The 26,907-nt window shown below is 43.8% G+C and overlaps 1 protein-coding gene across 12 annotated transcripts in view; it reads left to right on the top strand.

Moving 5' to 3' along the window:
- Positions 1-26,907, top strand: part of SH3KBP1 (SH3 domain containing kinase binding protein 1) — a 334,655-nt gene that overhangs the window by 27,981 nt on the left and 279,767 nt on the right. For 6 of the 12 annotated variants that reach the window (XM_025997485.2, XM_025997483.2, XM_025997484.2 and 3 more), the window contains exon 2: positions 25,085-25,242. In XM_025997485.2, the coding sequence (XP_025853270.1) occupies positions 25,085-25,242 (158 nt within the window). The remainder of the gene's footprint in view (positions 1-25,084; positions 25,243-26,907) is intronic. The other 6 variants (XM_072744009.1, XM_072744006.1, XM_072744011.1 and 3 more) reach the window with 1 other exon arrangement.

The following is a 26,907-nucleotide window of genomic DNA, read 5'->3' as shown; positions in this document are numbered from 1 at the left end:
ATGGACAGAGGATGGATCAGGACTATGGTCCAGTGCAACAAGAGTGGTTTATTTCCCACCACGCAGAGCCAGACCGGAGGGAATAGGGACTGACCAGCCTGGAAATTAAGTCTACTTACTATCTCCTCCTGCTCTTTTTCAAATTTTTGTGACCATATATCCAGGTAAGAAATATATTTTACATTGCAACCTGATGCACACACCCATCCTTAGTTATGAATGAAGTACTCATTTCACAAGAAAACATTTATGAGATCTACTCCAATATTTTTTTATTCAGTTCTGTTTTCATTCTTTCTTTCTTTTCTTCTTTCTTTTTTCTTTTGTTTTGTTTTGTTTTCTTTTTTTTTCTTTCAGCTCATTGTGACCTCGTTTGCCCTCAGCTTAAAAACAGTGCTATTATGAAGCCTCACATGCAAAGTTCTTTCTGCCAGTTAGTTTTTCTTTTTCTGTGGGCTCCCCCTTGCCCTACTCTGTCTACTCCCGTGAACAATGTAAGATCATGTTTCCCTTTTTGGTTTGGTTGTCAGGAAACTAAAAGGCAAATTGCCTCGACCAAGCGGTAAGCATCTGTATGGTGGACATATACTGTACACACTGCCGTCTTAACTTGCCCTGGCTCTTGATCTTTTAGCTGTATTTTTCCTGATCCTCATTATTCATATATTTTTGTTTTATTGCATGAATTCTTGGGAACTGCCCTAACCTATGTGGAATATGATGGAATGTGACGATAGAATACATGAGAAATCATTGAGAACTGTTGATCTTGACTGAGAAAAGCTGTGGGGTAAAGTCTGTATCCTAGATTTTTTTTGCAGTGAAGTCTGGACTATATAATTCTTCTTTAGCTCTGTGATTCTCTGACTTCTTTTTTCCGGGCCTTTGTTTCTTTTTTTCTTTTTTAAGATTTTATTTATTTATTCATGAGAGACACACACACACACATAGAGAGAGAGAGAGAGAGAGAGAGAGAGAGAGAGAGGCAGAGACACAGGCAGAGGGAGAAGCAGGCTCCATGCAGGGAGCCCGACTTGGGATTCGATCCCGGGTCTCCAGGATCAGGCCCTGGGCTACAGGTGGCACTAAACCGCTGAGCCACCCGGGCTGCCCCCGGGCCTTTGTTTCTTTGGTTGAGATTATCTGGAAAGCACCTCCTCTCCTTTTTATTTATTTATTTTTAAAGACATTTACTCCAGTTGCAAAGGTAGAATTTTGGAAGTTCGGTATTGGTGTGGAGGAAAGGTGTCATTTTATCTTTAAATAGGGATATTTTAACTTGCACTCACATTTCTTAGAATGCCAGTTGTTTATGTGGACCTTTTTTTTTTTTTAAATCCCAAGGATGTCTCTTCATCAAGCACCCCTGCATCTAGAGCTTCCCCTGCCTCTGCCCTGGTTCTCATCTGCCTTCTTGCTTCTCTGCCACCGGTAGCCTCTGCCTGGGGCCCCCTTCTGGCACAGATGTCTTCCGAGAGTCCCCATTTATGGCTGCAGTCACTCTTCGTGCTTCTGGTTGGTGCCCGCTGATGTTCCCACACCCCCTCTCCTAGGTCAGAAGGCTCTGAGGGAGGGTGAAATGAACAGACCATCTACCCCCTGGACCTCTCAATGGGCTACATAGACAAGAGAGGAAGAGTTTGGGGTTGAATCAGTTTTTAAGTGAAGTTTTCAGTAAGAAAATGAAAGGTAAGCAAAGGAACAAACAAGACTAGTATTAGCTCTGGGGAGAACAAATTGCAGAGATAGAGTACCGTGTGGCCAGGCTTGATACTAGTAATGTTGGCATCTTCCCAATGCTGGAATCCTTTGCATCAGTCTGCCGGGGCTGCCAGAACAAAGTGCCACAGGCCAGGGGGCTTAACAACAGAAATGTCTTCTTCAGGGAAAGAGGTCTTCCAGGCCTTTCTCCTGGTCTTGTAGTGCCGTCTTTTCTCTCAGCCTCTTCACACCCACTTCACTCCATGGGTGTCTCTGTGTCCTGGTTTCTCCTTTTTATAGGCACCCTGGTCATACTGGATCAGGCCCACCCTAAAGATCCTATTTCCAAGTATGATCGCATTCTGACATACTCGGGCTTGGGACGTATGAGTTTTGGGGGAATCAGTTCAACCCTGAAAGACAGTGAACACTGATCTATCCAGAGTAATGGCCCACCCTCCCCCATGAGGTGTGTCCACAGGGTGAGCGAGGAGAGCAGACCTCAGCTTCCATGTGGGAAAGCAGCACGTGTGGGTTGAGAATGAAGCCATCAAGGCAGAGTCATGATGGCATCTTATTTAGGCTTGGAAGCAAATACCAGATCAACTAAAGGAAGGAAAGTAGTTGTTGGTGAGGAGGGGAGGTTTGGGGGAGGGTGCAGGCATCTGTTTTCCTAACAGTACAGCTGTTTGAATCTCTAAGCATGCCTAGGGTCACTTGGGGGACAAGGACCTGTGTTGCCCCTGTCACCTGCACTTAGCTGCTCTTGCCTTCATTTGAGGTGATAAAAGGAAGTGGGGATTTTATCGGCATCAGAGGTCACTACTGGCAAGAAGTCGAGTCTTAGGGCTCTCTGTGACCTATTTGTCATTTTATTCGGAAAGAACAGAGTATTTCTCTTTAGCTCCTGATGTAGGATCTACTTGAACACACTTAAAAGCAGGGTTTCGTGGGGGCGATGTAGTTTATTACATATTTGAAATTCTTCAGAAGATGTCTACTTTCTTTTCTCTCTGTTGCAGTTGTCGATTTAGAAGTGAACTAGAAGCATCTGACAGGAACTGTCACTAACCCACTGTGAAGTTAATTTTATTTTGGTTACGGGTAATTGTTTCATGTTTGCTTCTGTGGGGAACAGCAGTGATAGATTTTCCTCTCTTTTTTCCCAAAAGCTTCCCTTCTGCCTGTATAAACCTTTCTCTCTCCTTACTTCTGCGATGTGATGGTTGAAACCGAATACTGAAGTGGGCACTTTTATCTGCAGAGGGCCTAAGTCCTGCTGATGTCAGCTAGCTTGTGGAATGTGCTAGGCTGTTGTGTAGCTGGTGGGATGAATGGATTAGGCCATCTGTGGAAATGATTAGAAGAAAAGTATCTGGCAAAAGAGCAGACCAGGAAAGTTAAAAAAAAAAACCATAAACAACACAAAACACTTTATGGCAAACAGTTCAATTAAGTTGTGAGAATGGGGAAAATTAACAAGGCAGGAAACAACAAATGTTGGAGAGGATGCGGAGAAAAGGGAACCCTCTTACACTGTTGGTGGGAATGTGAACTGGTGCAGCCACTCTGGAAAACTGTGTGGAGGTTCCTCAAAGAGTTAAAAATAGACCTGCCCTATGACCCAGCAATTGCACTGTTGGGGATTTACCCCAAAGATTCAGATACAATGAAACGCCGGGACACCTGCACCCCGATGTTTCTAGCAGCAATGTCCACAATAGCCAAACTGTGGAAGGAGCCTCGGTGTCCATCGAAAGATGAATGGATAAAGAAGATGTGGTTTATGTATACAATGGAATATTCCTCAGCCATTAGAAACGACAAATACCCACCATTTGCTTCAACGTGGATGGAACTGGAGGGTATTATGCTGAGTGAAGTAGGTCAATCGGAGAAGGACAAACAGTGTATGTTCTCATTCATTTGGGGAATATAAATAGCAGTGAAAGGGAATATACGGGAAGGGAGAAGAAAAAGACTCCTAACTCGGGGAAACGAACTAGGGGTGGTGGAAGGGGAGGAGGGCGGGGGGTGGGGGTGAATGGGTGACGGGCACTGAGGGGGGCACTTGACGGGATGAGCACTGGGTGTTATTCTGTATGTTGGTAAATTGAACACCAATAAAAAATTAATTTATTTTAAAAAAAAGAACTAGTTAGAAATTAGCGTTTGTGCCATCAGTATACACACACAACAAAAAAATGTGATATATAGCACATCACTCAATATATACTCAATGATTAATCAAAAATGTGTATATGCTTTGTATGTGTAGCATTATGCCAGGTAGGGGCTAAGAGTAAATGAAAATATAAACCCAGTCCCTTTTCTGAAGAAACTTAAATCTGTTTTGAATGACAAGACATATAATTTAAGAGATAATAAGAATTAAAATAACAGTCTAAGATGGAGATTGGCAAACTGTGGCCAATAGCCCGAGTGTGACCTACTAATTATTTTTGTAAATAAAGTTTTATCGGAACACAGCCGTGACCTTTATTTTTTTATTGTCCGTGGCTGCTTTCTCACTATAACACCAGAGTTGAGTACAACAGTTTGTATGGCCCACAAAGCCTAAAATATTTACTCTCTGGATAAAAAAAAAAAAGTTAAGAAAAAGTTTACCAACTCCCAATCTGAGACAGTAATTCAAAGGATGTTACAAGGCAGTATATGGTAATTAAAAGTAATTTGCTCAGTTAATGCTAAAGTTAGTAAATCTGAGAATGTGGTAGGGGATGGATGACAGGGTTTGAAGTTGACTTCAAGCCATGAAGATGGAGAGTATTTTGTGATGTAAGGAATAAGGAACCAGATTTCATGGATGAGAACATGTAAGTGTCCTCTGGGGAAGAGTGTGTGTGGGGTAGTGTGGGCCAGGATGGGGAACCAGAATTGGGGCTGGGGGCTGGGTATAAATGTGAGTGAGGTTGTCAGTGTCAAACCTGTGCCAGATTGTGGTGGGCTTTTAGCTCCAGGACCAAGAATGGGAACTTTCCCCAAATATATTATTTCTTTCAAAGGCAGTATTCATTTACACAGTAAATATTGGTTCTAACCTATTGACCTCAAGGGTATGTTAGTATTCATTGAGACACATCTCCTTTATGGACTGGTAAATCCAGCTTAATTGTTTCACATACTGCTAGTTCTAGGTGTTTTGAAGAAATTCTTGTCATTTCCAAGAGAGATTTAACCTTAAGATCCTTTGAAGGCTCCTAATGCTGGGAGACTTGTACACATGGACAATCTCCCATTCCATGGTGACAATGTTCTGGAGAGTCTTTTGAGAAGGAAAATTTTGGAAAGCAATGTTGTATGGATGAGAGATGTTGTTGGGGGAAAGAACAAAAAGGAGACCTCCTCCCCCACCATCCTTGGGCACTTCATCTCTTCCTTTCCTTTAGAGCTTCTCTATTGTCCACCAGTTTGTCTGGGTCTACAAAGCACCCTGCAGACGTTCTTGTAGGGTGTGCTCCACCTTCTGGACCCACAGCCCTGTGCGGTTGGTCAGTCATCCTAACTTTCCTTTCCACCTACCACCATCTCCCTGACTCTGTGACCACCCTCTTCTAGTCTGTACCTTACCTGCTTGGCCTGGTGGGCACTCCCCACTCTCCCTGGATCAGTTACTGGAGGCAGCTGAGCCCAGCTCTGAATCTGTTCTCTCCTACCTGGGCACAGCTCTGGGGCGCCCATGTGGCTCTCACCTCTGACCTTGCTGTGGGCTCTGGAGGAATGGTGAGGGTGGAGCAAGGAGCCACTGCCTATTCTGCTGGGTCCTTACGGCCGCCCAGCAATGCTTCCATTCACCTCTCACCCACTCTTTCATTTTCTTTTGTAAATGAAAACACACACACACAAAATATGCAAAGGAAATTCCATAGTGCCTTTGCAATGAGCTTATTCTAGACTGCTTTCTTAAGTTTCTCAGATTCTCTTCCTGTACCTGACCCTTACCCATAGATGATCCTGATTCCTGCATAAGAGAGGGCATCAGTTCTCTTGTGTACCCTCATCTCTGTCTTTGCGTTGCTATTAGAATGCTTATATTTCTTTTTATCTTCTTTTTATCTAATGTCAGAGAAAGAAATGTCTTTCCTTCTCTTTTCATCCTTTCCTGATTCTTCTATGATGGGCCCTTGACTCCTATGCCTGTCATCTAGCCCAGTGTCTCTGTTCCCCCAGACTCTTAATAAATACTTACCAGACCGAAGAGCCTTTCTGTCTGAAACAATGTCAGCTAAGAATTTATAAGGGCAGGCAGGCCTAATTTGGCCTGGTTTCATATTTGAGTATGCTACGTGTATTCATGTGTGCACTTGGGTATCTTCACATTTTTCTCAGTATAGCCACAGTGTCTGGAGCTTATGACTCAGAAGATCTCCACTGGACAAAAATATGAGCAGGGATGGGGGCAAGAAGACAGTCTGTAAATGCAGACTGGCTGGCAGCTGGGACATCAGCCCCCCACCCTCAGATGGGTTATCTTATCTCTCTGGGAACCAGACTCTTCATAAATTAGGAATAGCAATAGGCACCTCAGGGTGTGTGCTAGTTACTAGTGCTGTATTACAAGCGACTCGGAACTTAGGACCTTCAAACAGTCATTCTTTTTTTTTTTTTTTAAATAGCCGTTCTATTACGCTTACAGATCTTGTGGGTCAAGAATTTGGACAGGGCACGGTGGGAATGGCTTGTCTCTCAGCTCCACAATGGCTGGGGCCTCTCCTAGGAAGATTTGAAAGCTGGGGGTCACTCAGCAACAGGGGAGCTGGGATCCTCTGAAGGTACTGACACTCACATGTTGGCCCAACTCGGCGGCCACCTGGAGTTCCTGGTTTGGTTTCCTCACAGCATGGCAGTCCTCAGAGTACCCCAGCAAGTGGGGTTTTTTTCCCCCCAAGTTTTTTTTTTTATTCACAAGAGACAGAGAGAGAGAGAGGGAGAGGGAGGCAGAGACATAGGCAGAGGGAGAAACAGGCTCCTTGCAGGGAGCCCGATGTGGGACTGAATCCCCAGACCCTGGGATCACACCCTGGGCCAAGGCAGACGCTCAACCGCTGAGCCACCCAGGCGTCCCCCCAGTAAGTGGGTTAGAAACTGCATATTAGGCTTTGTCACCCAGCCTTGGAAGTCACACAGCATTATTACTTTCCTGCACTCTCCTGGTCCAAGTGCTCACAAACCTGCCCAAATTCAAAGACCCAGGGAGGGAGATTAGACTACCTCTGTTGATGACTGGGGTCACATTCTGGAAGAGCATGAGAGGGGTGATGTGATGACGATAAAGGCACCTGGCACCTAGAAATTAAGAGTATATTTTCATTCAGCAAATACTTATCACATTCCTACTTTAGGCCAGGCATTAGGCCAGCTCTGGGTAGACAGGGGGCAGACACAGCAGTATCCTCTCTGCCTGCCTGTGGCTTTCGCTCTGCTGGCGGACAAAGGCAGCAGTCCAGCATGATTAGATCTGTGATGAGGACTAGGAATTTCCCCTCCTTTCAGGGAGAGAGGGTGGTTGACTGTCTGGATTTGCTTATTTCATTTATAGTGAGAATGAAGTGAATTTCCCCCTTGGGCTCTTGCCTGCTGCTGCCTTCTCAGTGGTACTTCGGCAGACCTGTCAGCTCATAGCCCTGAAAGGTGCCTTGGAAATCATCAGTCCTGGGGTCTGCAAGCATCTGACCCTATTGTTCAACGCATACTTTTCCTCCTTCCTAAAAAGGGGCTTAGGAGAGTGGTGGAGGTATGGAGGCATAGGGGGTACTGGCAATGGATAGACACAAGTGCCTGTTGGGGCTTGCCCCCACCAAATGAGGGGCCAGCTCTCAGGGACTGGGGTGCTGAGGGCTAGGCAGGTGATCTACCACATTTCTGTCGTGTTTTAGCACACAGTTCTCAAAGATGAGGACTCTGTTAGAAACCATAATAATGATATACCACTTTTACACCTAAACAACCAAAACCACAGCCTTCCTTAACACATCTCAAGAAACCCCAAATCAGAATGTCAATTAGTATAACCGCTATGGAAAACAGTATGGAGGTTCATCAAAATATTAAAAATTGAATTATTTTATGATCCAGCAATCCCACTTCTGGGTATCTATCTGAAGGAAATGAAGAGATATGTGCACTCCCATGTTCCTCGCAGCATTATTCATAATAACCAAGACATGAAAAACGACTTACGTGTCCATCAGTGGATGAATGGATAAAGAAAATATGACATGTACATACAATGGACTCTTAGCCATAAAAAGAAGGCAATCCTGCTTTTTGTGACAACCTGGATGGACCTTGAGAGTGTTATGCTAAGTGTGATACGTTAGACAGAGACAGACTGCATGATCTCACTTTGTGGAATCTAAAAAAGCCAACCTCACAGAAACAGAGTAGAGTGTGATTGTCAGGTTCTGGGAGTGGGGTGGGGAAAATGGGAGTTACTGGTCAAAAAGTACATATTTCCAGTAACAACGTAAATAAGTTTTAGGGCAGCTGGGTGACTATGGTTAACAATGCTGCATTGAATACTTGAAAGTTGCTAAAAGAGTAGATCTTTTTTTTAAGATTTTATTTATTTATTCATGAGAGACACACACAGAGAGAGAGGCAGAGACACAGACAGAGGGAGAAGCAGGCTCCATGCAGGGAGCCTGATGTGGAACTCGATCCCAAGACTCCGGGATCATGCCCTGAGTCAAAGGCAGATAGATGCTCAACCGCTGAGCCACCCAGGCGTCCCAAGAGAGTAGATTTTAAATATTCTCACCACTACCACATACACACACCAAAATGGTGATTATGTGTGAAGGGAAGGCTGTGTGAACTAACTTTATTGTGGTCATCATGTTGCAATATATAAGTGTATCAAATCATTACATTTTATGCCTTAAACTTACAGGGTGTTATATGTCAATTGTATCTCAAAGCTGAAAGAAAAAGTAAAACATGACAGGGAAAAATAAAGTTCTGTCCTCACTCCACACATAAACACACACCACCACTGCCAACAACAACAGCAACGACAACAAAATCCAAATTCAAAATGTTCCCGGAGGTGACCTTGCTATTTTGTTTCAAGGTCCATGCTTGTAGAGCTGTAGAACACACTTTTGATTGTGTTTGTTGCTTACTATGGTTTTTTAAATAGTAACTAAAAGTATATTTTGACCAAGGAATTAAGGTTAAGCAGTGTACAATGTGCAAAGTAAATATAGGTTAAGTCCCAGTTGCCTCAGAGTTTCTTTTGAAATGCACCTCTTGTAGGGAGATAATCATAATTTTGGTTACTTGAGTTGTATTTTATAATTATTTGCAAAGAATAAATGGTAGCACTAAAAAGGGAAAATACTCTTGGATCAATTTTTAAAAATATTTTATTTATTTATTTATTAGAGAGGCAGAGACACAAGGTAGAGGGAGAAACAGGCTCCCTGCAGGGAGCCCAATGTGGGATTCGATCCTAGGAATCCAGGATCACCTCCTGAGCCAAAGGCAGACGCTCAACCACTGAGCCACCCAGGTGCCCTGGATCAATTCTTTATTTAAAAATATTTGTGGATATCTCGTGCCCTTAACAAATTCAGGTATTGAAACACATGCACGTGCACACACTCACATAACTTTTAATATCTTGTTGCCTTTAAAAACCCCATCTTCCTTTTCAGGTGCATTGCTGTGTATAACATGGTGAGGTGAATCACTTGTGAAACTCCTGGTTACACCAGGACAAGTTACACGAGCATTTAGATTTTTCTCTTCATTTTTTAGGTTCACTGAAGAACATTGTTCTTCTCCTTACACATTTAGAGCATTTTAACAATCCGGAAGTGTTTCAGCATGTATTTCTTAAAGATAAGGACTCTTTTCAAAACCGTAATCACAATATCATTTTTACACCTACAGCAACTAACAATGTTTCCTTATCCCCAGGCTTTCAGCTCAAATATTCAATGACACATAGTTAAAATATGTAAAAAGACATTTGTTCGAATCTGGATCTGGAAGGTCCGTACTTTATGACTGGCTCGTTGTCCCTGGGTCTCTTTTAATTTAGGTTGCACTATCTCTTTTCCCTTTCCTTTGGATTATTTACTTATTTATTTGCTTATTTTTGGTTGAAGGAGCTAAGTCATGTGCTTGTAGAGTTTCCTAGAGTCTGGATTTTGTTGACTGCACCTGAGGGTGCCATTTGACGTATTCCTGGGCCCCTGGGTCCCCTGTAACCTGGCAGCAAATCCAGAGGCTTGCTCTACGGGGGTGGCAAATCCTTTGGTCATAAGGCTCTTGAAGCCTGGTTGTCTCTTTTTGTAATGTTAGCAGCCGTTAGTGACCATGGCCTCGGTGCTGGATTACATTAGAGGTTGCGAGATGTTGATTATCTCATTCTTTCATTCCTTCTTCATTTGTTAGTCAGAATACTCCTATAAAGAGGAATTGCACCTCATCAACTATTTGGTTATCCTACGCTCATATGGGAAAAGCAGGACAGATGTTGGATTCTTTCCCTTAATTTCCAAGTTCTCAGAAAAATGAGTTGATTCTCCAGCATTCTCCAAAGGTGATCATTGATTTTTTAAAAAGATTTTATTTATTTATTCATGAGAGACACAGAGGCAGAGACACAGGCAGAGGAAGAAGCAGGCTCCAGGCAGGGAGTCCCGATGTGGGACTTGATCCCCGGACTCCAGGATCATGTCCTGGGCCGAAGGGAGGCGCTCAACCACTGAGCCACTCAGGCGTCCCAGATTGATTTGAAACAAAACAACAACAACAACAAAAAAAAACATTCTGAAGCATACATCATATAACATATATCAATTTGAGACATCAAACCTGTTTGGCATGTTTCAATCCATTGCAGTTATTCTTACTGATACTCATATCATATCATTTGTGGCCAGTGGGAGCCTTTTCTCATTCACTTCTGAGTTCTTTTGACATGACTCTATTAGTCTTTGATGGCTTCCTTGCTTTGACAAGATGTTTCAGGCTTGTTACCTTTCCTGTTCCAGCCTTGGAACCAGCCATTTGTACAGTGCTACCTGGCTTGGTTTTTCTTAGTGAAAACTAGTATTTGGAAACTTAATGCAGTTATTTCTGGAAAAAAAAATCGTACAACTACTCTTCTTGGATCATCTTCCAAAGTCTTTTGATGTGGGACTGTTGATCCTTTTAGTTTTATTTATTTATTTTATTAACCTCATGTTTCACTTTTGGAAAAGGTTTTCATGATGTTAAGCCCTGGTCCAGTTTATTTATGCATCATTCTGTTTGTCCAACTTTAAATTGCAGTCCTCAAGGGAAGAAAAAAATGTTGGGTTTTAACTTCACACTGTTCCTGTTCATCTCTGTCCATAAGCACTTAGTAAGGGGTTTTCTGCTTCTGTAACAAAGTACTTACAATGTAGTTGATTAATGAAATGTTCTTAAAGTAGATAGCCACTTTTAGCTCAGATTGTCTTTTATTAAAGCTGTTAAAAATGTCAACCGAAAAGAGTTACAAACCATTAGTGATTACAATGTCCACAGACTCCCCCTTGCCATACATACTGTCTTACATGAAACACCAGGAACCCATCGAGCCGAGCGCACTGTGGCCAATGCAGTGTTGCAGTGCCCCGGCTCTTCTCTCCAGACTGGATGTTGGGAAGCTCAGGGTAGTTACTCCTCTAACAGTTTGAAATTGCAGACTGCTTGGGAGAGCCGTTGCTGTGCAGTTACGCTCCGCTCTCAGCCCTGTGCCTTTCTCCCAGACCCTGTCTTCTTGGATTCTCAGCTTCTCATCCAAAAAAAAAAAAAAAACCATCCTTGCAGGTTTCTCTCCACTCAGCAACAAGCACTGCTTGAGCGGTGGGGCCAGACAGTCGGCTCAGCACTTGAGGGCGGAAGCATTGGGCAACGTGCCTTTTCTTTCAGAAGGCCCACACGCTTCCTTCTGCCTTCCGGGGGCTCACACCCTAAGGGACCATTACACCTGGGGTGGACGTGAAGCCTCAAGAGAGGTGCTGGATCTGCCGGGGGGAAGGCAGTGAAGGTCCCCTGCGGTTTCCTGTCACCCTTGTCTACTTTCTCCCCCACCAGACAGTGCGTATCTTATTCACAGAAGCCTGGGTGGTGACTCAGGCCTTGCCCCTGGGCAGACTGACCGCTGTTTTCTGTGGAATCGTGCCTCACTTCCCCCCTTTTGACCTGCTTCCCCAGTCTTCTGAGCATCCTTGCCCCTTACGCTCATTCCACTTAGTTGCCCTGAGGTCAGCAGAAAGCCTTTTGTCTTTCTTCTTTTCCTGCCGCATGTCCACCTCTAGAGCCACCTCCCCAGCCACCCCAGACTGTCCTTGAGAAAAGCCAGAGCTGTATTCTAGTGCAGTCCTTACAAGGTATCTTGTACTATATAGGGCAATATGAATGAATTTTTATTTTTTTATTATTTTTATTTATTTTTAAAGATTTTATTTATTTATTCATGAGAGACACACAGAGAGAGAGAGAGGCAGAGACACAGGCAGAAGGAGAAGCAGGCTTCATGCTTGATCATTGATCCCGGGACTCCAGGATCACACCTTGGGCTGAAGGCAAGCGCTAAACCGCTGAGCCACCCAGGCTGCCCTAACTGAATTTTTATTTTTTTAAAGATTTTATTTATTCATAAGAGACACACACACACACACACACACACAGAGGCAGAGACACAGAGGGAGAAGCAGGCTCCACGCAGGGAGCCTGACGTGGGAATCGATCTTGGGTCTCCAGGATCATGCCCTGGGCTGAAGGCGACACTAAACTGCTGAGCCACCTGGGCTGCCCTGAATTAATAAAGAAGTTTAAACAAACATTTTTGATGCCTTGTCCATAACCAAATGTGTTTCACCCACCCGTGCAGTGTCTGTCAAATAAAATTGGTTCATGGCATGAGTGGATGTCGGGGGGAGAAGCAATGTTTTCTAATTATTTTATTTTCTCTAATCTCTAACTTAATTAACCCATAGTATAAGCACACATTTGACTGTTTCTTCTTCCTTATTAAGATTTGGTTGGCCCCAGACCCTTTGGATCTTCTCACTGAGAAAAATAAGGGATCACCTTCTAATCAGGCACCTGTCTTTAGGTCACTTCTTTGAATTTGAGAGCCAGGCTGTCATTATAAAGTCAAGGGGGAAAAAAGCCGTATCTATTCATCCTCAAGCCACTTTGTTACTTACAACTGTCAAGTATTTATGTAAAGCAACATTCATGTGTTTTCTTTCTTCTACTGAAGAAAAAAGGTTATGTTTTCTTTAAGTGGCTAAGCTGTTTTGACTTAATTAACTTTTTATTGAACTGGTTTTTTAAGGAGCAGTTTATTTTCTTCTCCATGATTGTTATGTAGAACCATTCTCTATACAGTCTTATCAACCATAATCAATTGTCTTGATTCTTTGCTAGTTTTTACCTGCAAAATCATCTGCACAGAATTCTCTGTATTCTCTTTTTTATTAAAAAAGATCTTTTTTGGGACGCCTGGGTGGCTCACCGGTTGAGCGCCTGCCTGCAGCTCAGGGCGTGATCCTGGAGTCCCTGGATCAAGTCCTGCATCGGGCTCCCTGTGTGGAGCCTGCTTCTCCCTCTGCCTGTGTCTCTGCCTCTCTCTCTGTGACTCTCATGAATAAATAAATAAAATATTTTTAAAAATCTTAAAAAAAAATCTTTTTCAGGCCAAGTTATTCTTCTCCAGTCTGTTGAAGGCACATTCTTCAAAGATCTGCACATTAGGTTTGCAGGGGTTAATTTCAGTCAGGAAGTATTTAACAACTCATTGTTTCTGGCTCCTTGGGCGAAGCCTGGTGAGGCCAAGCCTTCCAAATGCAGGCTGTGAGGGACTCACCCCCCAGCCTTTGTGAAGCACTTTTGGTTGAGGGAGCAGGTAACCCAGCCGTGGTCCTGCATCACATCCTCATCTCCACCCTGGGGCCCCTCTGCTGTCAGGGGCAGTGGTTGTGGTCGGTGGTGGTGGCAGAGGTGGGGATGGAGTCAAGGCTGATCATAGTGGCACTTGAGAGGTTTGGGCCAGTGGGCCATAACCTGTTTTGTGACTAACTGGTTGTGCTGGTTTTTGAATTTTGCTAGCCTTAGAGTCAGACAACTAGGCTCGCATTTGTAACGGCATTTCATTGTGCTTGAGTAATAAGCTGTGGTTTGGGGTGATGCTTTCTCAGGACATGCATGCAATTGCCAACAGTTATTGAGTACCTACTATGTGCCTGATGCCAGGTGAGGGGGAAGAGATGCTCAGATCTGCCCTTTAAGGGGTCCCATTCCAGGGAGCAGAGAGGGAGGATGTGCATGGGGAAACCTTCACAGCACAGCATGGTAAGGGCCTACTGGAAGGCTGTGGTTTATGGAGTAGCTGCTGCATACAGGAGTTTATACGCATCGCCCCTCAGTCATTGCAACCACCCAATGGGTATATCACTTCCCAGTTTTAAGCACAGAACAAATGAACTCACAGCTAGGGAATATCTCGGCCAGAAGTCACTACCAGGCCTACCATGTCAAGGCCTGTGTTCTTTCTCCCGCGGCTTGTATCTTCCATGAAGATGCTTGGGATAGAGATAGCCCGAGTTGAGAGATGGGATTGGAGGCTGGCTTAGTGAGCAGTGTAACAGGAGTGTCATGGAAGGCAGTCGGCGGTGGGCCTTCTTTCCTCTCTCCCAGCTGGCTGCTGCTCTCTCTTCTCTCTTGATAGCTCTCTTTCTCCCTTCCCTGCTGAGGCCCAGTTCTGAGAGCTGCTGCTGGGCCCCTGCAGACATCATTTAACCCTGTAGGAAGCCATCCCTGCAAACGGTGCCTGGGGACAGAGTTCAGGAGCAGTGACTCTTAGTTCACTGGAGTCTGTGTTCTGTGCCTGTCTTCCTTGGGGAAGCTCATGCTCAGTTTCAGACAGTTTCAGGACTTAGGAATGAACATTTGTTGGCCCCCGAATGGTCTCCTTAGTGGTGTGTTTGTGAAGATGCCACAGGAAAATGTGCTGGTGTGGAGGTCAGCTGTGTTGGACCTCCCAGCACCGGTGGCCTTGATCCAGGAAGTTCACGTCCTCAAACCCTCTGCCTTGACACTACCGGGAGAGCTGGGGATGGTGAGAACTGGGCTTTGTGCAGACTTGTGTAGGGAAGAGTCTATTGTTCAAAAAGTTGATGTACAAGTGTATCTGTTGGGCAGCCTGGTTGGCTCAGCAGTTTAGCGCCGCCTTCAGCCCAGGGCGTGATCCTGGAGACCCGGGATCGAGTCCCACGTCGGGCTCCCTGCATGGAGCCTGCTTCTCCCTCTGCCTGTGTCTCTGCTTCTCTCTCTCTGTGTGTCTCTCATGGATAAATAAATAAAATCTTAAAAAAAAAAAAAAACAAGTGTATCTGTTGAGGTTCTCTGGTTGCAAGCAACAGAAACCAACTCACCCTCAACCAAAGTAGGGAAGAGGATTTATTGGAGGGCTGCTGGCTGGTTTATAGAATGGAAGAAGAGCTGGAAGTTCAGTTTGAGAAAAGATAGCAACGAGGAAGCCCCAGAGCTCCTCGCCTCTTTGGGGAGCCCTGCTGGGGGATTTGCTCTAGCCACGTCCAGTCTTTGTCATGTCCATCTGCTGTTATGAGACCTAGTTGAGTCCTATCCTGGCAGATGTGGGACATTTTGATGGACAGTCCCATCAGACTATATCTCATAGGAGAGGGGACGGTCCCCCAAATGGATTCCCCTTCTGAATGGGGATTGGTCTCTCCCTGAGACACAAAGGCAGTCAACCACCTCAGTGAGTGATATCTATGATCGTAAATTCCAAAATAAACATCACGTAGTCTTTTTATTTTTAAAAACTATATTCAAGTATAAAATATCCATTTTAAGTGTACAGTTCGATGATTTTAGTAAATTTATAGCATTGTGAAACCCTCACCACAGTTTAATTTTAGAACATTTCCGTCAGCTCAGTAAGATCTCTTGTATTCATCTGCAGTCACTCCCTGGCCTAGGCAACCACTGGTCTCCTTTCCATCTCATTAGATTTTTTAAAAAGATTTTATTTATTCATGAGAAACACAGAGAGAGAGGCAGAGACAGGCAGAGGGAGAAGCAGGCTCCATGCAGGGAGCCCGATGTGGGACTTGATCCCGGGACCAGGATCACGCCCTGGGCCGAAGGTAGGCACTCAACCTCTGAGCCACCCAGGCATCCCTCCATCTCATTAGATTTGAACATAAGTTCTTGTATGTTCTTGACCAGTATAATTTTTTCTGGATGTTCTGGGAACTATGCTATACATGAAAAGATTAAAAAAAGAACCCAATGGTGTGGATGTCTCTATCTCTCTGGTCTCAGTTTTCCTCCTTTTCACTTTGTATCTTCTCTTCTCTTGCTGGAACCATGACCTGGGAGAGTTTAGTCCCAGTCTTGACACTGCCGTGATTTAGCTCTCACCCTCTCTGAGCCTCAGTCATGGAATCTTCCAGGCCTCAGTTCTTCATCAGTAAAATTAAGAAAAGGATTTGACAAGATGGTAACTAATGTTCTTTCTATCTCTAATCATCAGGAATCATGATCTTTCTTGGTGAAATCTTTTTTGGCAAACAATTACTTTTGATTTTGTATGCTTTCCTCAATTAGACATCTGGAACAAAGCATTACAAAATTATTCTTTAAAATTCACAAATGAAACAGTTCTTTTTCTTTTTTGTTGAGATACAATTGACATATAACAGTTTCAGGTGTATAACATAATTATTTGATATTTGTATATATTTCTTTTTTTAAGATTTTATTTATTTATTTATGAGAGACAGAGAAGAGAGGCAGAGGCACAGGCAGAGGGAGAAGCAGGCTCCCTGTGGGGTGCCCGATGTGGGACTCGATCCCAGTACCCTGGGATCATGCCCTGAGCTGAAGGCAGATGCTCAACCCCTGAGCCACTCAGGCATCCCTGATATTTGTATATATTGCTTTCTTTTTTTTTAGATTTGATTTATTTATTCATGAGAGAGAGAGAGAGAGAAAGAGAGAGAGGCAGAGACACAGGCAGAGGGAGAAGCAGGCTTCATGCAGGGAGCCCGATGTGGGACTTGATCCCGGGACTCCAGGAGCATGCCCTGGGCGGAAGGCAGGTGCTGAACCGCTGAGCCATCCAGGGATCCCTATTTGTATATATTTCAAAATGATCAACACAGTAAGTCTAGTTACTATCTATCACCACACACAGTTTAAAGAGTTTTTTTCTTGTGATGAGAACTTTTTTTAAAATTCTTTTTTGTGATGAGAACTTTTAAGAGTTAATCTCAGTAACTTTTATATATACAGTTAAATATTATTAACTGTGGTCACCATACTAAATATTACGTCCCCATGATGTATTTATTTTATAACTGGAAGCCTGTATCTTTTAACCCCTTTCACTCATTTCACATCTCACCCCCCACCTCGCCAAACCTTGCCTCTGTCAACAGCCAATCTGTTCTCTTTATCTATGACCTTTTTTCTTTGTGTTTTTTTTTAGAGTCCACATATAAGTGAGATCATACAATAATTATCTTTCTTTGTCTTTCTCTTTCTTTCACTTAGCATAATGCCCTTGAGGCCCATCCATGTTGCTGCAAATGGAAAGATTCCATTCTTTTTTATGGCTGAGTACTATGCCATTATGTATGTGCCACATCCTCTTTATCAGTTCATCTATTGATGGACACTTGGGCAGCTTCCATGTCATGGCTCTTGTAAATAATGCTGTAGCTAACATAGGGGTGCAGATCTCTTTTCACATACGTGTTTTCATTTTCTTTACGTAAATACCCAGGAGTGGGATCGCTGGATCATGTGGTAGTCCTACTTTTAATTTTGGAGGAACCTTTGTACTGCTTTCTATAGCAGCTGCACCATTCCCATCCATGGTGCACAAGGGTTCCTTTTCCTCCATTTCCTCACCAACTCTTGTTATTTCTGGTCTTTTTGATGCCAGCCGTTCTCACAGGTGTGAGGTGATATCTCCTTGTGGTTTTGATTTGCATTTCCCTGATGATGAGTGATGTTGAACACCTTTTCATGTACCTATTGGCCATCTGGATGTCTTCTTTGGAGAAATGTCGATTCGGATCCTCTGCCCATTTTTAAAAATCAGATTGTGTGTGGTTTTTGTTTGTTTTGTTTTGCTATTGAGTTGTATGAATTATTTATATATCTTAGATATTAACCCCTTATTAGATATATGATTTGCAAATATTTTCTCCCATTCAGTAAGTTGCCTTTTTGTTGATTTTCTTGGCTGTGTATACATCTGAAATTCTTTTAATTAATTAATTAATTTATTAGTTTATTAATTTTTAAAGATTTTATTTATTTACTTGAGAGAGAGACAGAGAGAGAGCAGGAGCAGAGAGAGGGACAGAGGGAGAGCGAGAAGCTGATGTGCCCCGCTGAGTAGGGAGCCTGACTCGGAGCTTGATCCCAGGACTCCTGGATCATGTCCTGAGCCAAAGGTACATGATTGATTAGCTGGCTGAGCCACCCAGGCACCCCTGAAATTATTTTTTAATTAAAAAAAGATTTATTTATTTGAGAGAGAGAGCAGAGGGAGGGGCAGAGGGAGAGGGAGAGAAAATCTCTGGCAGACCCCCTACTGAGTGCAGAGCCCTGATGCAGGACTCAGCCTCACAACCTCGAGATCATGACCTGAGCCAAAGTCAAGAGTTGAATGCTCAACTGACTGAGCCACACAGGCGCCCCCATCTGAAATTCTTCATGCTTAAAACTGCTGAGAGGTTTGTGGCATCGTGTGTGTGTGTGTGTGTGTGTGTGTGTGTGTGTGTGTGTGTGTTTACACACACAAAGGAAATTAATCGGGAAACTTTTCTTCTCCTCTATGCTCTGGCTTATTTGGCATTTGTGAGCTGGACTCTATGCTAGGCAAGGGAGGTAGAATCCTGCAAAAGATAAAGTCAGACTTGCAGTCAGACTGCAAGCTCCATTGGGCTGAACCAGCATGAGCTTCTGGCATGGTAAGTGCCAGGAGACAGGAAGTTTGGTGCAGAAGTGGGGAGGGGCTGGGTCACAGAGCGGGGCCTCTGAAATGCCACCGTGAGAAGTTTGCTGTGAGAAGGTGCTTGGCAGCTGGCTTAGCCAACTGACAGTTAAAAAGCACCCATTTCATGTTTTGGGGGAGGACCCATTCCAGCAGGTTTGAAGGCAGAGATCTGGGTGGTTGACATGTTTTGCGTGTTCAAGCAGACCTCTTATCTCCTGGCTCTGCCTGTTTGTACACATGGCTTAACCGTGGCTTCGCCTTTTGCAGCAGCGCTAGATGCAGCCAACGTGTGGAGGCTGGCTTTTGGCGCAGCAGGCAGCTGGAAGGTGGTAGTTTTCTGACGGGGAGACGTTCTTAAGTTTTGTAATTTATGGTGTCTTTAAATATGGGATTTTGTTTACTGTTGCCCTAATTATACCTCCGATATATTTTATTTAGCTTGGTATTTTAATTTTGTGCTCATGCCCACAGGTAGTTTCCCAAAGGGTACCATTAAAAAAAAAACCTTAGGTAATGTTTTATCATTTCTGCAGCTTCCCAAAGCCAAGGAAATGGGTTTCAGGGATGCAGACTTTCTCGTGGGCTTTTGTGAATATATTTTTTAAGATTTTTATTTATTTATTTATTCATTCATTCATTCATTCATGAGAAAGAGAGAGAGAGAGAGAGAGAGAGAGAGGCAGAGACACAGGCAGAGGGAGAAGCAGGCTCCATGCAGGGAACCCGATGCAGGACTCGATCCCGGGACTCCAGGACCACGCCCTGGGCCAAAGGCAGGTGCCAAACTGCTGAGCCACCCAGGGATCCCCTCTTGTGAATATATTGACTGTGTTTATGAAATGTGAGGTCTTGATTACCTGTCTGCCACGTATTATCCTAAATTAGCTCTGTCCAGTGAAAGTATAATACCAGGCCACATATGTAATTTTAAATGTCCTAGTAGCCACATCCATAAGGTAAAAAGAAACAAGCAAAATTAGTTTTAATGATATATTTATTTAACCTAGCATGTCTAAAATAATTTCAATGTGCAATCAATCGAAATATATGAGATATTTTACATTCTTTTTCTCCCAATAAGTCTTTGGCACCTGCTTTGTATTTTATGGCACATCTCAATTCAGACTGTCCACATTTCAGGTACTCAAGAGCCAAACATGGCAGGTGATACTGTAGTGGACAGCCAAAATCCAGAACCTTTCAAAGGCTTACAGACAACAATGGACTTAGCCTTTCAAGGGGATAGGAGAGACACAGCCTCATGGTTTATGAGCTCTTAAGAATACCATACATAGTTTTCCTCCTCTTAGAGCAACTTGATATATAAAAATTCATCTTGACAGGAAAGGTAAAGCAGGAAGTGATTATTCATGTTACAAAAGCATTAACCACAGGATTCTTTAAATAGCAAGCTCCCTTAGTGCACTGAAGAATCTGACTCAATTTGCAAAAATGTGATTGACACTTGGCATTTTGGTACCATCTTGATTGGGCAGAGAACTACCTGCCATTAGACAATGCAAGCTGAGCAGCTGGTTTAATCATGGCTTTTAATGAGCACCTACTACATGTCATGGATGCTCATAGGAGAGAGAGAGAACAGAACTAAGAGCTAAGGGTTATCTGCACCCAGAAGGCATTAGAGGCTCACTGGGACCATGAGACACATGTGCAGCCACCACCACATGGAATTGCCTTGAGGCCCAGGGCCCAGGGAAGACTGGGGGCTGGAGGAGCCAGGAAGGTGATACGAGGCAGAGCCCAGCTGGCACCAGAAGGCAGACAGGGCGTATGTGATGACCTAGTGTCTAAGAGATAAAACAAGTGTAGATCTGGAAAGACCAGGTCAATAGGATATTGGAAAAACTCAAAAATTATGTAGTTATGCTTTATTTATCCCTGAGCCCCCACTTCTTAATCCTCAGCCTTACTTACAGTAAGCGTCAATTAAGGTGTGTTCTCAGGCCCATCAAAAGAGGGAGGCTGAAGCAAAACCAGGGTGCGTTTCTCATCAGTTTGTGGCAGCAGACAGCAGCTGTTAACTTCTCAAAAACCATATTAAAGCAGATTCCTCTGTACTTTTCCAGCTTCATTTTTGGTAAGGCCCACTTAGAGAAAGTGAGACTTGCTCTTTAGGAAAGAAGCAGCAAGGCTGTGTTCTGGAAGTTGATGGGGTTCTGAGCTCCCCAAAGTACACAGGATTCAAGTTCAGTGTCTAGTTGGACTTTTGACTAGATTCCTCCTTTGTAGCCTTCCTGTGCTCCCTCTCCCCCAGACAGGTCTCATGTACTGCTTTGCCCCTGATGCCACTCACCCATGATTTCCTGTTCCCATCAGACAGACTGTGAGCTTTTATTTCCAAGTGCTAATGGGATCAGCCTTGGGGAGCCTAGGTCAGTGTCCCAAACCTTTCTTGATTAAAAAAATACCTATTTTGGGGATCCCTGGGTGGCGCAGTGGTTTGGCGCCTGCCTTTGGGCCAGGGCGCGATCCTGGAGACCCGGGATCGAATCCCACATCGGGCTCCCTGCATGGAGCCTGCTTCTCCCTCTGCCTGTGTCTCTGCCTCTCTCTCTCTCTCTCTCTGTGTGACTATCATAAATAAATAAAAATTAAAAAAAATTATAAAAAAAAACCAAAAAAACCCCCTATTTTTACAAAAGTAATCGAGTATTTCCATGTATATATTTAGGTATAGATTATGTGCATATATTACTGTAGTAGTGACTGAGAAAACCCAAAAGAAGCTTCTAAACATTTGTTATTAGGTTTAGTGGACACTCCAGTCCACTAAGTGTCCTCACACTTTAGGAACATATAGGATTGAGTATTATATGACTTCAGTCATTGGTAGAAAGTGAAGGCATTTGTCTTCATGGCTCAGGTGCATTCTTTTAAATATCTTGCAATCCCAGTAGTTCAATTAGGTTATATACACCTATATCAGTGGTGGAAAACACCCTGTATTATAAATTGTCTTGATAATTTAGGTTTTGGTCGTCTTTCTGGAAGACCTGGTTGGCCTGTCGTTGTGTTCCCCTCCCAATGTAGCTGGCCAAGAGCTCACACCAGAAGCTGTAAGTGGTAGCTCCACCATTTCCTTGTTTCCTTGGTCACATGTTGACTATTGTCTACAACCCCTACTTTTTTTTTCTTTTTTTTTTTAAGATTTTATTTATTTATTCACGAGAGACAGAGAGAGAGAGAGAGGCAGAGACACAGGCAGAGGGAGAAGCAGGCTCCATGCAGGGAGCCCGACGTGGGACTCGATCCCGGGTCTCCAGGATCATGCCCTGGGCTGAAGGTGGCACTAAACTGCTGAGCCACCCAGGCTGCCCCCACAACCCCTACTTTCTTAACACAAATCTTTTCAAGCCTTTCATCCATTTAGTGAGGGGTAATAGCCACAAAGAGGCTCTATCAGGAGACATTACAGAGCTGAAAGCTGGCTCTGGCTCTAGCCACCATTCTTGTCGAGGAGCACCACTGTCCCTCAGGCTGCTTCCTGTCCTCAGAGCACCCTTGATTGCCGGACCTAGAGGCTGGGTGAAGGAACCAGTGTCATTCTGCAAATAGAATATTAGAGAAGTTGAATTTTTTATCTTTTTAAAATTAAAATAAAATGAATTGATGTTCTAGTTTTTTTTCATGATATCAACTAATCCCTGAAGTGAGTCCATCACACTTTGGAGAGTTCTGGCTCAGAAAACGATCTTAACTGTTTTGCTGAGCTTCAGGTTCTTTAATTGGGAAGAAGAACATCATAATATTGTGAGGATTAAATGAGATAATGCAGGAAAATGTCAGGCACAGGAACAATGTTTTTTTTTTCCCATTCATGTATTTATTCCACAATCAAAATAAATCCTAATTTAAAGCCATAATATTTTGAAAAGGTAAAGGAGACTTTGTGTCACAGTTGCATTAATAAAACACACTGGCCTAAAGTGCAACACTAAACAGGTGTTTTCTGTTCCCGAGGTGGAATAAATACGTAACAATTATACATAAAATTTCACTAAAGATCAGAGATGAGGCAAATAACCCTTGGAAAGAAACTCTCCAATGAATAGAGGCAGATTGCACATAATTTTCCAATAGCAGAGCTTCAATTAGATCCCTGTCTAGATCATTTAAAGAAAGTTATTTTTTAATGGACCTGGTTTTGATCGTCATGATGGCTCATTTTAACCGCTGGGGAACAGAACATAATACAAGAAAATAGGAGTGTTTCTGCCTTTATACTCATCAGGAATCACGAAAAATCTGAAGAGGCCACTTTGTTTCTGTTCTTATGCGCCTTCTTTTTGTTTATAAGTGATGAGAAGGGGGTGGGGGCAGCCCGGTGGCTCAGTGGTTTAGCACTGCCTTCAGCCCAGGGCCTGATGCTGGAGTCCCGGGATCGAGTCAGGCTCCCTGCATGGAGCCTGCTTCTCTCTCTGCCTCTCTCTCTCTCTCTGTGTCTCTATGAATAAATAAATAAAATATTTTTTAAAAAATAAGTAAGTGATGAGAAGGGTTTACAACTCAACTTCATCCTGGGCACATTCATGACAGCAGTCAGCCAGCTAATTTTGAAATGAAGAAATGATTCAGGCAAGGAAATTTCACTTTGGGTTGCTTATGAACTGTCTGTGTTAGCTGACTTGAATGGACGGGGTGAGCATGCCAGTCTGGATGGCCAGATGATCCTGAAGCACTTTGGGAATTCATCTCTAATGAATATGCAAACCCATTTGACAGGGAGCCCACTTACCTACCAATCTCTTTTCTGGAAACCTACCCCAGTGGACTGAAATTTCAAAAGTCATTTTATGTTTTTTTTGGTCTCCTACTAAAGAAATCTTCGCCAAACCCAAGATTACTAAGGTTCTATCCTGTGCTTTCTTTTGAAAATTTTATAGTTTTAGCTCTTAGGTCTGTGATCCATTTTTAGTTCATTTTTGTATGTGTGCTTCCTGTAGAGTTCATTTAAAATGGGATCCCTGGGTGGCGCAGCGGTTTGGCGCCTGCCTTTGGCCCAGGGCGCGATCCTGGAGACCCGGGATCGAATCCCACGTCGGGCTCCCGGTGCATGGAGCCTGCTTCTCCCTCTGCCTGTGTCTCTGCCTCTCTCTCTCTGACTATCATAAATAAATTTAAAAAAATTAAAATAAAATAAAATAAAATAAAATGTTTCCTACTCCATTTCTGTAATCCCCAAATTGCTAATTCACCACTTGAGGTTTCACCTAATTTTTGCTACCCTTGTATTGATTCATTTGCCATTCATTCATTCATTCATTCATTCATTCATATTGACCTGGGAATATAGAGGGAAAAGGACAGGAAGTTTATTGAAGTGGGTGTGAAGCGAGACCAAGGTGTAGATGAATTGTGTAATCCATATATGGATAAATTAACGTGCTTGCTCAGGATCGCTTAGCTCTGCTAACTTGCATCTGTACTTTGTCAACAAGGAGACCCACATGTGTCATCTGTTGCCTCCACCTATGATCACGTATAAAAAAATAACCCAAGATTGGGAAAACACTTTAAAATGGTATTGCTGCCTGAGGGACGCCTGGGTGGCTCGGTCAGTTAAGTGTCTGCCTTTGGCTCAGGTCCTGATCCCAGGGTTCTAGGATCAAGCCCTCCATGTAGGGAGTCTTCTGGAGATTCCCTCTCCCTCTGCCCCTCCCCACTGTTTGTGCACTCAACTTTCTCTCTCTCTCTCAAATAAAGTCTTAAGAAAAAAAAAAGGGGATGTTGCTGCCCAAGAAGCCCTCTGTTGAGAAGGCAGTTGTGCCCACAGATGTAAGCAGCCTGAGACATCGCTTTGGCCAGCAGGGCCCTCAGTGTCAGCTGTCTTTACGCATGTTGTGGCTGAGAGGGGCATCAGTCTGTGGAGCGGGAGTTATTATCACCCACATTTTGCATGCCTGAGGCCCAGGGAAGTTAACATCGCACAGTTCGTCTGGGCAAGGGTGGGGACCCTGACGTACCCAACTTGTGTCTGTTACTTGCCTTCTCTGTGCTTGGGGAAATGACGCTGCCCTCCCTCTGGGAGTGCAGATGTTGTTGGCCTGCTGTCACTGTGTGATTTCCCCTCCAAAGCTCCTGCTGGCCCGAGGCCTGTGGGCCACTCGGCCTGACCACGGACCTGTGCTTTGTGGTTTTTGTGCAACAGGCCTCAGGTTAACCAAATCAGGTTGCTGTGTGGGGGCCCTGTTATTTGAGGTATTGGTAGAGGGGACCTTCCTTTAATATGATGGCTGCTCTTCCAGGGCTGCTGGGCCTCAGACTTCTGCAACATTCGATCTAAAGTGCTCTTGTTTCTGTCTCTCTTCCTTCCAGTGGAGGCCATAGTGGAGTTTGACTACCAGGCCCAGCACGACGATGAGCTGACTATCAGCGTGGGTGAGATCATCACCAACATCAGGAAGGAGGATGGAGGCTGGTGGGAGGGACAGATCAACGGCAGAAGAGGTTTGTTCCCTGACAACTTTGTAAGAGTGAGTACAACGTGAAACCCTTTTCCTGTCACCCATGTGGGTTCTCCTGACCAAAGCTGTGGGGGCACTTGAGGAATTTCCTGGGCTCTCTTAGGGGATGCATTGATGGTTTGACCTCTTGTGTACTGTCAAGAAGAGCACATAGAGCCTTGTGCTAGATATCTAGAGACCCATTTTGAACTCACTTTCTTAAGGCCCAGAATGTTCTCTTTTTAAACTGTGTCACTGGGGGCATCTGGGTGGCTCAGTGGTTGAGCATCTGCCTTTTACTCAGGTTGTGATCCTGAGGTCCTGGGATCGAGTCCCACATTGGGCTCCCCGCAAGGAGCCTGCTTCCCCCTCTGCCTAAGTCTCTGCCTCTCTCTGTGTCTCTCATGAATAAATAAATAAAATCTTAAAAAAATAAACTGAGTCACTTAGAAAATGCTGAAAAAATATATTTATATTTTATTTATTTATATTTTATTAAATTATTAAACGATGTTTGTTTATGTACTTGTTCACTGGCTTTGATGTTTTAAAAGAACTTTATTCTTTTCCATTCCATTCAGAATGAGGTGAAAGTAGTTTTGACTATTTCAGTCAAGTAGCCACCAAACTAAATGTAGAATTCTGATTATGCTGTTTTCGACCTTTGTATTGATACTGCTTTTTTGATGGGAACTATATTATTTTCTTTTCCCCTTTATGGCCATGAAGCATTGAATAAAATATACTTTCTACTTTTTCAGTAAAGTTTTGAATATTATGCCCTTTGCAGAAGTCATCTAGGGGTTTAATTACAAAAATGTAGCTCATTCATGTTAAGAAATAACATACTGCACAGTTGTACATAATAGTTGGAATGGGGTGAAAAAAAGGGCGGGTCACCTTGAGGCTGTTCCCTGTGGGAAATGCCAAGTAGATCTACACATTTTTTGTACCATAAACTTCCTATCTAATGCTGGGGAGGACTGGATTGTTCTCAGTAGGAAGGGCTGTGTGCAGAAGTCCCCAGGGCCTCTACTGTCGTCTCAGCGGGTAGCGGACCATGCCGCAGACGTGCGGCTGTGGGGAGCAGGTGGTGCCAGCAATGCTGCGCCGAGAGAAGCAGGTGCTCTGGTCAGAGGGCCTTGAGGGCTACGTGGGAGGGTTTTGTGAAAAGAGATTGATGATGAAAAACAATATCCAGCCCCTGGATCCTCTACCTGTACCCTGCCCCCCAGCCTAGAACAGAGAGGATCTCGGCTCAGTCTTTCCTCAGGATCTTGCCTCCGTGATCCTGCTAACATTTCTTTTGTTCAATTGTTTTTGTTGTGCTGAAGGCTGGGGGAAGTTTTGTGGGTAACATGCTGACAAACTTGCTTTCTGTAAGGAGTTGTGGGAGTACAGACTTTTTTTTTCTTGGACTACAGTTGAACCTAGCAGCTCTCTCTCCTTTTAAGAGTAGGAACGCATTATATCTGGGCTACCACAGACTGACTCTACTGTAATGATGTGTAAATGGGGGTGAAATATTTGGCCCTTCCAAACAAAACTCCCAGTCTGAGGACAAGGACCGTCCTTGAAATTGACCCAATTGTGGTGTGGAAGGAGGATCTTTCCAGATAAAAGGGGCAAAGTTTTGTGTGAAGATGGAGGAGAAAGGAATGAGAGAGGAGGACCATGGGAAAGAGAAAGGAAGAT

This window comes from Vulpes vulpes, chromosome X (genome assembly GCF_048418805.1).
Source record: "Vulpes vulpes isolate BD-2025 chromosome X, VulVul3, whole genome shotgun sequence".
Lineage (NCBI taxonomy): Eukaryota > Metazoa > Chordata > Mammalia > Carnivora > Canidae > Vulpes > Vulpes vulpes.
The sequence above is the reverse complement of the archived record's forward strand: the minus strand, read 5'-3'. Positions and strand labels throughout refer to the sequence as shown.